Below are 16,938 nucleotides of genomic sequence, written 5' to 3' on the forward strand. Positions count from 1 at the left end.
TTTTTTTATTTAATATCTAAATTTATTTACACTAGTAATAATTACTAATTATAGTGATTATTGTGATAATTGATAACCACAGTAGCTAAATAATAATATTGGTGGCAGCAATGGCAAAGTGGCAGTTCTTATTAGGGGTGATCATTCGGTCGGTTTGGTTTAAAATCGAATCGAACTGAATAAATCGAAAATCAAAATGTTAGTATTTATGAAAATCGAACCGAATTGATTTTGATCAGAAACCGAATCTAACTGAATCGGTCTGATTCGGTTCGATTCGGTCGGTTTGATCAGTTTCAATTTTTAATAATTTTTTTTATTTTTTACACTTTATCTTTAATATTTTAAAATTTAATTAAAATATTTTAATGCTAATATGATTTAATTTCTCTATATTATTGAAAATAACATATTATTATCACTAAATCAGTTCGGTTCGATTTTTTCAATTTTTTTCTGATTAAAACCGAACTGAACCGAAATAACCGAAATTTTTAAAATTAAAAACCGAACAGAACCGAACCGATCGAAATAAATAAAAAACTGAATTAAAATTTTAAATTAATTTAATTCAATCAATTTTTTTAATTTGAACCGAATATCCACTCCTAATTTTTATAGCATTGACGGTATTGATATTAGTGGAGATGGTTGTAGTAGGAATGGCAATAATAGTGGTTGGGGTGGCAACCACCATGGCGGCAACAACGGTAGCTAGGTAGTGGTGATTGTGATTAAAAATAAACAAAATAAATCAAAGTAATTGTGATTACATCATTTGTTTATATAATGAACATTATATTGTTTAAAGTATTAATTAATTATATTACGAAATTATCAATACATTACGACTTTTTTTAAATTACCAATAAAATATTAAATTTGTAATATATTCACTGAAATAATTAATTTTATTGTCTAAAATTTTAAATTTAAGATATAAATATAAAAAATATAAATTTTTGAATATTTTTTGTCCAATGGACTTTAGATATATTATAATTTTATTTTATATTACAGTATCGATTTTTACAGTAGCATTTCTTTTTCAATTTGGATGGGAGATCAGCTTCAACCAATAAACCATGCGCGGGGAACATTTTGAAGTTCCACAGGTCGTTTCAGTAACGTACGACGTGTCGTGCTAACACAAGAACGCAGAGAGAGTCCTTAAACCCCAAAGCAAAACCCTCCAGAAAGATAAGAAAATTCCAAACACCTAAACTGGAACAGAGGAGGAGCAATTTCTGGTAGAACCAGAAGGCATTGCTGCTGAGCTAAGTTTTTAGGTTGGCTTTGGCGAATCGAAATGCAAGTTCTACTCCCAATGCGACCTCGTTTTGCTGAGCTCTTGACTCGTCAATGGCTTAAACCTTTGAGCCTCCGTGCATTCTCTTCTTCATCAGATTACTCGAACCAATCCCGTGGCGGCCTCCCTCGATTCTTCTCCGAAGTTATTCCTTCTTCAAAAGTAATCTCTCTCTTAACATAGAATTCAATTTTGTATTGGGTTTTCGGCTATATGTTGAATTGGGAAGTGATATTTAGATTACGGTACGCGTTTGATGCTAGTCAGTGTGGTTTTTGAGTGGATTTGTTGTTTCTGCACAATTCTTTGGCCTTTAAGTAATGGTGCTATTTTGAGCATTCAGTGTGGATTTGTTCTGTTAGTTTATTTTACTTTGTAGGCGGTTAATGGGTTTCATCGTTTTGAAGAACTGAAAATCACAGGTCTCTTGGTGAGTTTTCAAAGGTCTATGCTATTTCAAACTCGGTGAGAGTTTGATTGCTCATTTGATTCTTGCTAATTGAAATGGAACCCTCATCTGAATAAGGGGTTTATATTGGTTGTGAGATTTGGTTATTGCACCTGACTGATTTTTCCAATAAACAGTATCCCTTGTAAATTCATTATGAGTATATCAAAGTGTGTTCTTCATATTAGAAACCACATGAATCAAGCACATTCTGTTAATGTGGGGATCAATTATTGCATCAGTGAGAAAGCTATGGTGTAATCAAATGGTGTAGGACGGATGTGCTGGACCATTGTTGAAAAATGGAATCTTAAACTCTATATGGCATGGATTTATTGGACATGATTTACCTTCCCGTTGCTAATTAATGGTGAGGTAAAATAGTTGGCAAAATATTTTGATCACGTATTAGCCCTGCTAAGTTCTTGTCTAATTAAATTAAAATTTTCGATGCGAGTTCAAGTTAAATAATCTGGTATAGGCCATATAGTGTAGAAAATTCCAATCCTTTTGGCAGTACTATTTTTTTTAATGGTCTCAATTCCCTGACCTATTCCTTTTTGTTATAAAAGATCAAAATTTTCACCTTATACTTTACGCATTCTTGGTAGTTATTGTAATTGTCATCTCCACCACACAGGGTCAGATGTTATTATTTGGAATATAGCAAATATTTTACTTTTATGGAAGAATATTAGTAAATTTATATTGATTCAATGCATACTTCTTATTATTTTCCATAACTATGCAGGGTGGTGTTGTCCGTGTACAAGATGATGAGTTCTGGCATATGACTAAAGTTTTAAGGTTGAGCACGGATGATAGGTACGTTTAATAATTATTGCTTGAGATTTATCTTGCATATGTGCAGACATATAGCTATAGGCAAACAAAATCACATTTGCATATTTGTGACCTTGTTTGGCTTTATCATAGGATTGAGTTCATGTGTGGTATAAGTGCTATTTTTTCCCTGACATACTGAAAGACTGTAATTTTATATTGCCTATATCTGATATGTTATTGGTGCACTAGTTCATTTAAACTTTCTTTCTTAATTCGATTGTCTTATTGCTTTATCAAGTACTATTGTGCTCTCAATGGGGAAAATTTTAAATTTTCACCCTTTTCTATGGCATTCATCATTTTCTTAAAAGGTCAGTTTTAAGTGGGATTTCTTTCCTCGTGACAATAACTATCTTACCATGCTGCTACTGTTACCTTTGTGGTAGGTTGGGATGGTGGCTGTTCAAATGCTTGAGTAATCCTTCTTGTTTTTGTTTTTCTCCTTTTTCTTTTTCCTTCTCTTTTGTTCTTGTTATTCTTCTTTTATATGAATTTTGTTATTTTGTATATTGATGTAGTTGGATTATTGATTTGGAAGTTCATATGGTACACTGGCACCTTTAGCCTAAATAATATCTTTGTAATTGGATTTTTTTTTTTTTTGCTAGAAATGGTTTTAGCATTGCAATACAAGTTTTTTGTGCTATTGTATTGAAAGCTAATGTCAAGAACTAATTGTAGGCTGGCAGATGACATTATTTTAGTGGTAAATCTCAGGCTTTACATCATGCAGTTTAAGTTCAATTTTTAATATTTATGCATTGGAAATATAAATTCATATCAATCTAATGGGGAATTTTCTTGACTGCATCCGATATGGTCTTCTCAAGTTTTTAGACTTTATTGCATTTGCATAATATCATACATGCTTTTATTCAAAATATTTATAATTTTCCAAACTACAAAATGCAAGGGTAGAGCTCTTCAATGGAAAAGGAGGTCTAGTAGAAGGATGCATTCAGAAAATCGACCGTAATGGACTTGATTTTCTAGCATTAGAAGATCCAAAGTTAGTTCTTCCTGATACTACAAAGTGGCATGTATTCGCTGCATTCGGTGAGCTATAGTAGAATTTGTTCATAAAAGTTGCTAGAATCTTTTAAGCTCATGCATATTTTATCACTTGATCAAACTTTTCCTCCTTAGGTACTCTTAAGGGTGGTCGAGCTGACTGGCTTGTTGAGAAATGCGCTGTACGTCTTACATTGACATTTTATGGTTTGATGTTAATTCATTTTATCCCTCTTGTTCTTGTAATTGCTGAACTACCATTTTTTTCCCCAGGAGTTGGGGGCTTCTAGTGTGACCCCTCTGTTGACAGAACGCTCTCCATCTATCTCAGAAAACCGCGTGGACCGATTGCAACGCGTCATTCTGGCTGCAACTAAACAATGTAAACAATTGATATGGTGAATTTCTCCATGCACAACTTAATATAATCTTCTTAAATTTCTGAGTATTTAATTGTATCAGTTCATATATAGTTATATGCTGTTCATTCAGCTTCAGCTTCTTCTCATTTCTTTCATGCATACCTCTATACTAGGTCAAAGGCTGCATGAAATGATTCTAAATCCTCCTACAAAAATTGATGGACTCTTACCTCTGGTGAGTTGTTTTTCCTTCCTTTTTATGCTTAAAAGATTTGATATTATCTTAGTTGAAGAGGGAAATGTTTGATCAGACTTATCTTATGAGCTTTGTGGCGTGTTAAATTAGAGATTTAAGAGGCTTACAATTCAAGCAAACGTATTGTTCCTAATATTCTCATTTGAGGGCAAAAGGATCTGCCCTTTTCTTGCTGGAATAACCTGTACTGTTAGGTATTTTGCAGCAGGAAAATCCTGGGTTTTTAAGCATTCTATTGAAAAGTTAATAAAGGGAAATTTCTGAACAAGCATGAGAGTTCTAGGGTTTAAGATGGTGTCTTATTGGCTAGAATTTTAGGTAGGAATAAGTTTTAGTCTGCATTGATTGCTGTGCACTGAGTGGCAATTAGTAATTTAGGGCTTTTGCAGTAGTTACTAGTTATTGGTAAAGAAAGAAGAAATAATCGAGGACCTCACATGACAAACTTGCTCAAACTTTTCTAAGTAATAAACTATAAGATCTAAACATGCATTTGGCTGTTTAGAGCATCTTTTTAGATCGTAATGAAATCAAGATCTTTGAGTTAGATAAATTCCACAAGGATAAATGAAGTTAATTAATTGTTGAGCTTTATCTTGGAAAGTACACATGTACAAGGTATATGATATGCAATTAATGTCTAAATATTGTTTGCCCATGGCAAATCAAAGGATCTAGTAAGGATTATACAACAAATAACAACTGTCTAGAAATTAATTAGATAAGTACATTTTAACCTCTTTATCCTTTCATAGAGAACTGTACTTCAAAATGAATAGGACCACATTCTAGACTACCTAAGGTTTTTTCACCTAGAAAATGAAGGGAGAGAGGCACAAGACCAAGTTAAACAATCGAGCCCAATCTCACATAATAAGCCATGCTGGGTTAGGCTGAGGGCGTCAAGTAAAATAATATCTTGCCCAAGCCTGGGTTTTGCAGGTTGGGTTGGTTCAGATCTCTGGGTTGATGTCGGGTATGTCCTCTTAACCATGGAATATGTACACCATTGATATTTTTTTTTTGTTTGCCAAAACATTAAGGGCAGTTGTAATATGTACTGTTCCCATCCCATGAATGCACAAATCACTATTTTAATATTCACTTGTTTGTAGTCTATTGAAGCAAAACTTTATGTTTCTTGTTATACAGCTTGCCCAGTCAAAGTTGTCTTTTCTGGCAGCAGCAGAAGCTACTCCTGTTGTTAGTGTACTGGCTTCATCAAGAAAAGAATCAAGTGGATTGATAATAGTGGGACCAGAAGGAGGTTAGTATGCATTCTGAGTTAGTGCTTATTCATGCAATTTTCTCCTTCTGCATCTGTGTTATGAATAAGGAGCTGGGATGGGTTGTCTGAGATGAGTTGATTGTAATAGACAAGAAGGCCAGTTATTCTGTTACAAGTAGGATTAGTGGAAATTGGAAGGAAATACTTGTGATGGGGCATATTCCAGAATTAATAAACAATGCAGGTTCTCTCTCTTCCTCTCTCCCTCTTCCTCTATTTTCTCCCCAACTTATACTCAAATCTCTAACTGGGAACATGGCTACATACAGTTGGTATCAGAACTGGTTCCAATAAGGCATAGATTGAAATTAGGTCAGTGTTCTCAAATCTGAAATTTGTTCTTCTTCTACTTCTTCTCTTTCTTATTCCTTCTTCCTTGAATTTTCTTTCCTTCTCTCCCTGAAATTTCTTCCTTCTCTTTCCTCTGATTCTTCTCTCTTCTTTCCCTGAGATTTATTTCCTTCTTTCTTTCTCGGCATATCCTGCTTCTTCTTCTTTTTTTTTTCTTTCTTTCTTGAATAAGATTTTCTTCTTCCTTTATTGATTTCTAGTTTTCCCTTCTATTTTTCTTCTTTGAGTTTTCACTTCATGCATTTCAGAGGCACCTGTTTCTTTAAATTCCTGAATTTCAATCTAGGGCTTTTACTGAAATTGGTTCTGCAACCTTGAAGTTCTCATTTCTTAATTTTCCTTGGATATAAAATACAATCAGCCCATGGACTACAAGATTGGCAACAAAAGATCTTGTTGAGGCTTCTTGAAGGTCTCGAGGGAATGCAAGAAGAGTTGCAGGCAAAAACATATCAGAAATTAGGAAAATCTGAGAAGACTGATGTCGGTGAATAGAAAGCTTATGAAGATTTCCTTCTTGGAAATTGTGACTAGTCAAATGAAGACAAAGATGCCTCAAGTGAGGGTCTAAGAATGACAAGGGCACAATTGAGATGGAGCATTCTTTACCTTGATGACAAGTTTAGTTTCATGGGAGTGAAGATTTGATTCAGCAGAATTTTGGAAAGGATGCTAATGGTGCAAATAATGAGAATAATCAGGATTTTGAGAATGATAGAATTTCTGAAGCTTCCCCCATAACTATAAGTTCTTAAGAATTGGAGCATTTGGAAGCTGGTCATGTTAATTCAAGCAACCTGGTTCAACAAAACCATGATCTTTCAATTTTTAGGAGCACAACATCCAAGGTTGATGGCAAAGAAGAAGCTAATGTTTTAGAAAACACATCATTAGCTGGAAGTGATTTTGATTTGATATATATTGGATAACCAACTCATCTTGAGAGAAAATAATGTGAAGAGTTGTATTTTACTGGGAAAGAGATTAAGTTTGTTCTCTGAACATAATGACGCTGAAGGAGAAGATCTGGTAGTTTATAAAAGAAGATAGAGGTGGAAAAGGGTCTTGGAGTTATGGGGATAACATCTTTGAGCTGGGACCATTTAGACATATATCACTTTAAGAGAATGAATTTGAAGTGTTTAGGAGGCAAAAGAAGAAAATTCAATTTTATCAGTGGAGGATTTCTGCATTGAAATGCGATGAAAATGCCAACAATGATAAAGATAATGCCTCTGTTCTCATTTTCATTTTCTTTTCAACAAATGATGTAGATGAATGCAGATTCAGCAAGCAGATTAGGTCAGTTCCTTTACTCATTCTTGAGGACAATAATGGTTTCAAGAGGTGGGGAATGTTATGAATAAGGGAATGAGCTGGGATGGTGACTGAGATGAGATGAGCTAATTGTAATAGGCAGGAATAGGCGGGGCAGTTATTCTGTTGCAAGTAGGATTAATGCAAATCGGAGGAAACAGTTGTAATGGGGCATATTCCAGACAACAATGTAGATTCTCTCTCTCTTCTTCTTTCCCTCTCCCTCTGTTTTCTCCCCAAATTGTACTCTTATCTGCATTGGGAACATGGCTACATACTTCTCATTTTGAGTGATTTGTTGCACATAAAATATGTGTCACTAGTGTTAAAGATTATCATTTTAGTTTTCATGTCATTCTCCTGTCAGTCAGTCTTGGTTTTAAGATTTGTCTTAACCTCTATTTGAGAACATGAAAGTTGAGGGAAGAAAATAGTTGGTGGCAGAATATGAGAGGAAAGTGAGGGAAGAAAATAAGCAAAAATTTTTCTTTAGGTTCACATGGTTTGAATCTTCCCAATTTGGGAGAAATGAAAATAAAGTGGTGGGGAAAGAAGTGAAGGAATCCTTGGTTTTCCTTCCATCCAAACAAGATTTATGAAAACAAATGCAGGCAATCTCCTCATATTTTCCCTCTCCACTTCTTTTCCTCCCTCACTTTGTGTTTCCCAAAGAATTTGAAACTTGGTGGTTCTTCTTGATAGCATACTATTGATGTTACTGAATATTAACATTATTTGTCATATAATTTGCTTAAGAAGGAATAATTAATAATTAGGAAGTAAAACTTGTCTACTTGGTATCGTAAACTGTTGACCAACATAAAAGGTTCCTAATTAGGAGGATTCAAATCTTTGGAATCCTAATTAGGCTTGATTTAAGGGATTTTATTCTTATTGTAAATATTCCTAATTTAGGTTGATTTTTTATATATAAATACTCAAATCTTATAAAGATCAATTCAATTGAAATAGAATAAAAAATTCCATCCAAAATTCTTCATGGTATCAGAGTTTTTTTTTTCCTGATTTTAGAGTTTAAATTTAATTTTTCTCTTAGGATTTTTAAAACCCTAGATCTACCTTTTTAATACCACCCTGTCTAGGAATCTTTTTTCATCTCACCGTCACCACCAGCAGGGTCGCCGGACCGTCGCCGGCCGGCCGTCCAGCTCCGTCGCTAGAAAGCCACACACATGAGGCTCACGCGCCCTTGCAAGATTCTGCGTCTTTCCCACTCAATGGTGCGTGTGACATTTTCAGCGATCCTTTTCAGTAGACTCGCCTTCAAGTTGCGCCTTTAATCTATGTGGATCCGTGACTTGGTTCACCTTTTTCTGATCTGGGAGACGTTTTCCGATAGTTTTTTTTGATAGTGATCCTTTCCGGCTGACTCGTCTTCAAGTCGCATTTTTGATCTGATGGACCCGTGCCTTTTTTCGCCGGTGAACAATAATTCTTTCTTCAGTAACAATAATTTTTCATTGTTTTTAACAGAAAAAGGGTGGTTTTTTTTTCTTGAAATGGCAGTGACTTGTGTGGGTAATCTAAGGACTTCTGATAATACTTTTGTTTCGTCTCTTGATTCTGCTCTATGAATTATTGATTTGATTCTGGTGCAAATAGACGTATGACGGGCTCCTCTGAAGGCTTTCTTAATTATCTTTCATGTCTACGAAAAGACACCATCAGAATTGCAGATGGTTCTTCCACTCCTATATCTGGAATCGATTCTATTGTTTGTACTCTAAATATCAAGCTATCATTTCTTCTTCATGTTTCTTATTTTCTTGTTAATCTTTTATTTGTTAGTGTTCTCACTAAAGCACTTAACTGTAAAATTGAATTTTTTCCTGACCATTGTGTTATTCAGAACCTTCAAACCGGAAAAAAGATTGGCAATGGTAGACTGCATAATAGCTTATATACATTGGAAAGAAATCTGAGTTTGAATTCACCTCGGACTCTTTTTGGAAGAAATCAGGATGTTAACCAGGAAATCATACAGTGGCATCAACGGTTAGGACACCCATCCTTCTTTGATTTAGAAAAACTTTATCCTGATTTATTTTTCAAGCCTCAATGTGATTCTTTAGTTTGTGATACTTGTGAGTATGCTAAGCATATAAGAACCTCTTATCCCTCCAGTAACAATAGGAGTACTATCCTATTTTTGACCATCCGTTCTGACGTTTGGGGACCTACTCAAACGGTCTCATTATTTGGTAATCGTTGGTTTATTACATTTATTGATTGTTACATTCGCATGACTTAGGTATATTTGATAAAGGCAAAGAGTGATGTGGTTTCTTGCTTTCAATCTTTTCACAAGATGATTTGTTATAAATTTGATTCTAAGATAAAAGTTTTGAGAACTGATAATGGTACAGACTACATGAACAGCTGTTTTTTTTGCTTATTTGGAGTCTAATGAAATACTGCATCAAATTAGTTGTCCTTACACTAGTGCTCAAAATGGTGTTGCAGAAAGAAAAATAAACACCTGTTGAAAGTAGCTCAATCTCTTTTTTTCACCATGAACCTTCCAAAAACCCATTGGGGAGAATGAACTTTCCAAAAACTTATTAAGGAGATGCAGTCTTAGCCGCAACTTATTAATGACTTATCTCATTAATAGAATGCTTCTCAAAGCTCTTGCCTTTAAAAGCCCTTTAGAGATTGAAGTGCTACAAGGAAAAAATGCTTATATTGTTCTACCAAAGGTGTTTGGATACACGGATGCATGTGTTTTGTTCATACTAGGATGAGTGGGAAGTTCAATCTGAGGGCTATTAAATGTGTTTGTTGAGTACTTTCCGACATAGAAGAGTTATAAGTTTTATTACCCTCCACCTAGAAAACACTTTATCAGTATGGATGTTACATTTAGAGAGACTGAACTGTACTTTAGTACTACCCCATCACCTCTTCAGGAGGAGGACAATGAGAGAGAGAGAGATGATTCCTAGTCTTATAATTCTAGAATATTTTACTCTAGAGGAGACTGCTATAAAAGGGGGGACTATTGGTGATCAGGAGACTATTATATAGGGGGAAACTATTGGTGATCAAATTGGGCGTTTGGATAAATCAGATTTAAGGAGATACTCAAGAAGAGAGACACAATAGAAGCAGAAAAGCCATTGTGCAGTCTACTCTGTGTCATGAATCTTCCTCTTCTCCATCTGGTGAGTCATCCTTAAACGTTGAGCCCATTGATGATCGAAATAAACCAATTGCTAAAAAAAGAGTTAGATCTTGCACAAAGTACTCTATTTCTAACTTTTTCTCTTATAATTCTTTTTCTCCATCCTGTAGGGCTTTTGCCTTGTTTATTTCCTCTATGTCTATTACACAGAATTGGAAGAAAGTTCTTGTAGATCTCAAATGGAAGGGAGCAATGATTGAAGAGATGAAAGCACTAGCAAAAAATAAGACCTAGGAGCTTATCACTCTCCCACCTGAGAAGAAACTTGTTGGCTGCAAATGAGTGTTCACCGTGAAACACAAAGTAGATGGATCAATTAAAAGATTCAAGGTTAGACTAGTGGCCAAGGGGTAAACTCAAACCTATGGAGTGGATTATCAGGAGACATTTGCCCTTGTTGCCAAAATGAACTCAATAGAGTATTGCTATCTTGTGCTGTCAACTTTGACCGCGATTTCCAACAATTTGATGTAAAAAATGCATTCCTCCATAGAGACTTGGAGGAGGAAGTGTATATGGAAATCCTTTATGGATTTATTGATAAAAAAGAACAAGGAAAGATTTACAGGCTAAAGAAGGCTTTGTATGGGTTGAAGCAGTCATTCAGAGCTTGGTTTGATCAATTCTGAAACTTTGATGAAAGGAAGAAAAAGAGAGCAGAAGATTTAAGAGAAAATACTTGATTATTCCCTTCAAGCCAATTGGGGTATATATACTACTTACAAGAGTACACATTAGGTAAGAAAATAAATAAATTTTCTAATTATAATCTAATCATATCCCAATCATATCATACAATTATATCCCTAATTATCACTACAAATCTAGGCTATTTACAGAAATAATCTCAATAGATTCAATAGAGCTATGATTTTTTTTTTGTTATCAACAGAGCAATGCTAATCATACTCTATTTATCAGACATCACAAGGGTAAAATTAGCCTTATAGTCTATGTTGATGATATAGTAATGATAAATGATGACACTAAAGAGATGTCTTGGCTGAAAAAGCTTTTAGCTCAGGAGTTCAAAATTAAAGATCTAGGAAAACTGCAATATTTCCTGAGACTCGAAGTTGTCAAGTCAAAAAAGGGAATCTTTATTTCTCAAAGAAAATACATTAGATGAAACTGGTATGTTAGCTTGCAAACCAACAAAAACTCCCATTGGGAGTAATAACAAGCTACAAGTAGGGATTGATGAATCAGTGGATATGAGCAGATATCAGAGGTTGATAGGCAGACTGATTTATTTTTCGCATACTTGACTAGACATAGTATATGCAGTCAGCTTAGTCAGTCAGTTTATGCATGATCCTTGTGAGTCTCATATGCAGGCTGTTTTTTGCATTTTGCGATACTTGAAATCTGCTCTTGGAAAAGATCTACTATTCTCTAAATACGGTCATCTTCGCATACATTTGTTCACAGATGCAGATTGGACTGGATCCCTTGATGATAGAAGGTTGACCGGTGGTTACTGCACACTTGTGGAGGGAAACATTGTCACTTGGAGAAACAAAAAACAAAGTATTGTTGCTCGATCAAGTGCTGAGACAGAATATAGAGCGATGACACAAGATATTTGTGAACTCCTATGGTTGCAGAGATTGTTGGAGGAATTGAAACTATTAGAGAGGGACAAACTCCTCATATATTGTGACAACAGAGTTGCCATCAGTATAGTTCATAATCCGGTTCAACATGATCGAACGAAGTACATAAAGATTGATAAACATTTCATTAAAGAGAAGTTAATAAATGGTGTCTTAAGATTAGATCATATAACTTCCGATGAACAGTTAGCTGATGTGTTTACCAAAGGAATCAGCAACAAGACCTATCGTACCTTGTTTTGCAAGTTGGGCATGTGTGATATCTATGCACCAACTTGAGGGGGAGTGTTGACCAATATAAAATGTTTCTAATTAGGAGGATTCAAATCTTTTGGATCCTAATTAGGCTTGATTTAAGAGATTTTATTCTTATTGTAAATATTCCTAATTTAGGTTGACTGATTGTGTATAAATATTCAAATCTTGTAAAGATCAATTCAATTGGAATAGAATAAAAAATTCCTCCCAAAATTCTTCATAAACTATAACTACCTGTTTATGTAAAAGTTAATTGTTAGGGTTTACCCTAACAGACTTGACAGTTACATAAGAAGAAAAGACCAGAATATAGAGAAGAAGAGAGAAGTAGAGAAAGAAACAGAGAGAGATAGAGATTGATATTATTGATTCAGTTCTTGAAGAAACCGTATAGGAGCTATTCAGCTCTATTTATTCTCTCATTTCCACCAAATAGGCAGTTACAACTGCTGTGGCTACCTAACTAACTATCCTAACAAATTCTCCCTCCATTTCCACAGCTCGCTCACTCCATTTTTTAGTCCTCATTCTCTTCCTACAATATGTGACATTATTCTATAATCTTTTAATTTAGAATTGTGATTTAACTAGAATATGATCTTTTAGTTCTTTTTTCCTTAAATCAAGAACATTCTTAGCCAATTACTGCGTTTTGAGATTTTTTTTTCTTCCTATTTTTGGGTGATGTAGCTTCCAAAATGATAATGCCTTTTACTGCAAAGATTGTGCTATTCAAAATTTTAAACTACAATTTTAGCTTCTAGGGATGTTTTTCTGACATGTACCGGATACACTGTTGTGGTGCTCCTTTCTGTGTATATAATTTATTCTATTTAATGTTGGATTGTTTTTCTTGTTACATGTAAGGATTATGGTACTACGTAAAAACATAGACCAGAGCTTGCACATGTTTTCATCAATGGCGTTTCTGTACATTCAAATTATTGTTAATTACAAACTATAATTAATTGTAGACTTAAACTAAAGGCATACGTGTAATGCTACTTTGTTCTCTACGGTATTAATGTTCATTGAGTCCCTATGTCTCTCCCTCTTGGAATCCTACTTGATGAATCGACATCTGTGATTTTTCTCCTAAATTATTAGATTGTCCAACAGCTCATATGTTCCTTATTTCAGCAGTATTTCATGTTATATTGGAGTTCCTCCTAAATTTTCACAAGGGAAATAACATTAATGGATCAATGAAGTGGTTTATACTTGTGTAGAAGCAAACAAATTCTTTTTTGACATCATGTTCCAATTGAGTTGTCTGCTATGTTCTATAGTTGATTAGTCTATTAAATGTCTAGGTTAGACATAATAGAAAAAGGTTTTGTTTGCTCCAGTATTTGATCATACACTCGTATTATGTTTTTCTTGGTTAGACTACGTGATAATGAAGAGTTTTTATGAAAAAAGTTGATTTGAAAGGTTTATTATTTTCAAGGAGTTGAAGCTACCATAGGTGGCAACTATGTTCCCAATTTCTAATATTTTGATGAATTAAGATTCTTAACTTTTATATCATATCCAATATGTTATAGGGGAAAATATACTTTAGTATCTTGTACTATAGCCCTTTTAGCATTCAGGACTTGTACTATGCTTTGTTGCAAATAAGGGCATGTATTTCACCCGCTAGTACTATTAAGGACAAATAGTTAATAACATCAAGTGTCTTTGACGTGGCATGTTGACTTCAATTTCATTTGATGTCGTGGCACAGATATGGCATGCTGACACAACATTTTATGGATGATGTGGCATGTCTTTTTCGTTGATGTGGCCTTTCACATAAGCTCCACGTTTTCTAGTTTACGTTGAATTTAACGTGGCTCTTAAGTGCAAGAATTTAAAGTACATGTCTTGAATTGCCTATAAAACAAAGTTCAAGCCCTTAATGCTAAAAAAATAAAAATTTAAAATATGTGAAAAAATTTAGGAAAAGGGAGAAATTAAGGGAGTGGGAGGGACATGGTGAAGGATAAACGCAAATAAGAGAGAAAAAGGGACATGCATGAGAGAGAGAGAATGAGTGAAAGATGAAAAAACAGAGAGACACACATAGCGAGTGAAAGAGAGAGAGGGACATGCATGAGAAATGGAAAAAGAGAGTGATAAACATAGTGAGAGAGAGAGAGAGAGAGAGAGAGAGAGAGAGAGGGATGGGAAAAGTGGAAAGGGAGAGAGACATGAGAGGATTGAGAGAAATAGAGTAACTCTCTGTCATGATGAGGAGAATGAAGGATGTTGCAAATGAATAAGGGACTTTGGGCCTGAAATTGTAATAAAAGAAGAGTATAGAAGTTAGTAGAGTCAACTGGAAGTAGTTAGATAGTGGCGGAATAGGTATTTCTTTACAAGGTTACATATAAATAGGGTAGCTTGTTTCAAGTAAGATTCATTCAAGAATCAAATACAAGAAATATCTCTTCTTCTCTATTTTCTCTCTAAATCTCCTCCCTTTTCTGTTTCTTTTCTCAATCCCATCTATTTCTCTCCTTTCCTCTCCCTATTTCTCTGTTTCAAATGGCATTGCAGGCTGGTTATGTAACACTCTCTCTCTCTCATTTTGTCTCTGTTTGTCTCTCAATATCTCTTTTGCTCTATCTACCCATCTCTCTCTCTCTCTCTCTCTCTCTCTCTCTAGCTCTATTTCTCTTTATTTGCATCCTTCACCATCTCTCTCCCTTGTTTTCCCTTTTTCCTAATTTTCTCATGTATTTTGAAATTTTAATATTTGTAGCATTCAAGGTTTGAATTGTGTTTTAAAAGCAATTCAAAGCATGTACTTTCAACTTTGCACTTAAGGATCAAATGACAATCAACATAAAAATAGATGATGTAGAGCTTACGTGAAATGCCACATTATCATCGAATATGACATGGCATACTATGTGGTCCCACATCATTTATGAAGTTGAAGTGATATGCCATGTCCTCTATAAAATATTATGTGAGCATGTCATATTAGTACCACATCATCAATATACAGTTGACATCAACATGACACTTAAAAAGCCGCTAGCAATTTGTTCTCACGGTGTTAATAGACTGAAGTACATGCGTTATGCAGCAAAACAAAGTACAAGGTATTAAAGTATACTTTTCTCTATGTTATATTTCTAACTTGAATTTACTTTTCATCAAGATTTTTTTTTTTAAACGAAGTAAATTATGCTGTTACATTGCTTTTCAGACTTCACAGAAAGAGAGGTGGCTATGATGATGGGAGCAGGTGCTACAGCTGTTGGTCTTGGACCACTTCGTTTGCGTGTTGAAACTGCAACGATGGCTCTTTTAGCAACTCTGATGCTATGGTCCGACGCTCAGCAATTGTCCGATGTTTAAGATACAAGGGGATAGGGGATTGGGGGAGTTCAAACATGAGACCTCCCAAGTCCACTCCAATGCACTTACCAGTGGCTGTTCGTATGAATGCTCCGATGCGTAGTTACGTTTACAAGTAAGATTAATCTCACATTTCCCATCTCTTAATGCTCCTAGTATATGTCATATCAGATATATCTCCAGGAAATGGCTTATTAGGACCATGAGATGATATCTTCCATTAGATAGAATACAAGTAGGATGCGGCAAATTATACCGTACAAATGACTGAAAGAAAGAAATGAATTACACCATTTGACGTAATCATTATTAAAGGCTTTGCAGTTTTTCTAATTTTCACTCCTAATGTGACCATCGAAAAGCAGTTAAATTCCACTGTCATCTGATCCCATGCTCTAAAGAGATCCTAATAGGATTTGTGAACGTTTATTAAGCTTAAATGTAACATGGGATTTGATTGCAAGGTCTCCACTGTGATACCAACTACGCTGTTGTTGGACCATTCGCTTCATTTGCTCACTGATACGAAGTAGTTCCTTTAAAACATCCATGCATGTATTTTAGATTTTCTACAGGGATTGCTCATATGGAAGCTCTAAATTTTAATGGGAAAAAAGAAAACGTATGAGGCCCTTCCAACTTTTTATTTTTGTTGAATCCTTAAAATTTTATTTTCGTATCTGTTGAGAATTACGGGCCCCGTTGAATTGGGCTGGAAACCTTGCTCCTGTCACCAAAATGGCTTAGGCCATTTTGATTGGGTTTGCCATTATTTATATGCCCTTTTGATTCCCTTGTAAACTGCCAATGTGGGATTTATTCCTGGAAACCATATTGCAACAGGTACATACTGAACCTAAGTTATCCTTTATGCTTTTATTTTTTGTTTAAAAAAAAAAAAAAACGAGAGCAAAGCTCTCTAAACCGAGCATGGATACACTACTCCCGACTTAATCTCTCTCAATCCAAAACTCTTAACACCTCCGGAGGATTTTCCAGTATCTTCATGCCAGGACTTGAGATAGCTTGCTTAGCTAGCTCATCGGCCGCAAAATTGGCCTCTCCATAGATATGCTCGACTTCCACTGCCCAGTCCGGCCTCATCAACCTATGAATGGCTGTCACCTGATATCCACTGCGTATTTGCAATCACTTTCCACTATTAGTCGATCGATATACATAGTCGCAGCCATTTTAATGCCTTCATGTATAGCTCCAAGAATTGAGATCCTTTCTTTTGTTTACAGGCTAATATCGCAATATATATCACGTCTTATCAGCAAAATCAAAACTTCGAAATAATAAAATTAAATGGAA

The 16,938-nt window shown here is 34.9% G+C and overlaps 1 protein-coding gene across 5 annotated transcripts; it reads left to right on the forward strand.

The window, feature by feature from the left end:
* Positions 1-1,107: 1,107 nt before the first annotated feature.
* LOC110619806 (ribosomal RNA small subunit methyltransferase E) lies at positions 1,108-16,265 on the forward strand. 5 transcript variants are annotated; one of them, XR_002488720.2, is made up of 9 exons: positions 1,110-1,471; positions 2,509-2,582; positions 3,517-3,659; positions 3,750-3,796; positions 3,888-3,996; positions 4,150-4,211; positions 5,385-5,499; positions 9,059-9,204; positions 15,470-15,607. XR_002488720.2 is itself a non-coding variant. In XM_021763361.2 (8 exons), exons 1-8 carry the CDS (start codon positions 1,310-1,312, stop codon positions 7,232-7,234), a joined length of 801 nt encoding a protein of 266 aa, XP_021619053.1. In that variant the 5' UTR covers positions 1,108-1,309; the 3' UTR covers positions 7,235-8,119. The 5 variants fall into 5 exon arrangements, 3 of the variants coding, with proteins under 3 accessions (XP_021619053.1, XP_021619054.1, XP_021619051.1); XR_006351308.1 differs by lacking the exon at positions 9,059-9,204 and adding an exon at positions 15,017-15,362 and having other exon boundaries at positions 1,111-1,471; positions 15,470-15,611; XM_021763361.2 differs by lacking the exons at positions 9,059-9,204; positions 15,470-15,607 and adding an exon at positions 7,146-8,119 and having other exon boundaries at positions 1,108-1,471.
* Positions 16,266-16,938: the final 673 nt, after the last annotated feature.

Source organism: Manihot esculenta, chromosome 7 (genome assembly GCF_001659605.2).
Source record: "Manihot esculenta cultivar AM560-2 chromosome 7, M.esculenta_v8, whole genome shotgun sequence".
Classification (NCBI taxonomy): domain Eukaryota; kingdom Viridiplantae; phylum Streptophyta; class Magnoliopsida; order Malpighiales; family Euphorbiaceae; genus Manihot; species Manihot esculenta.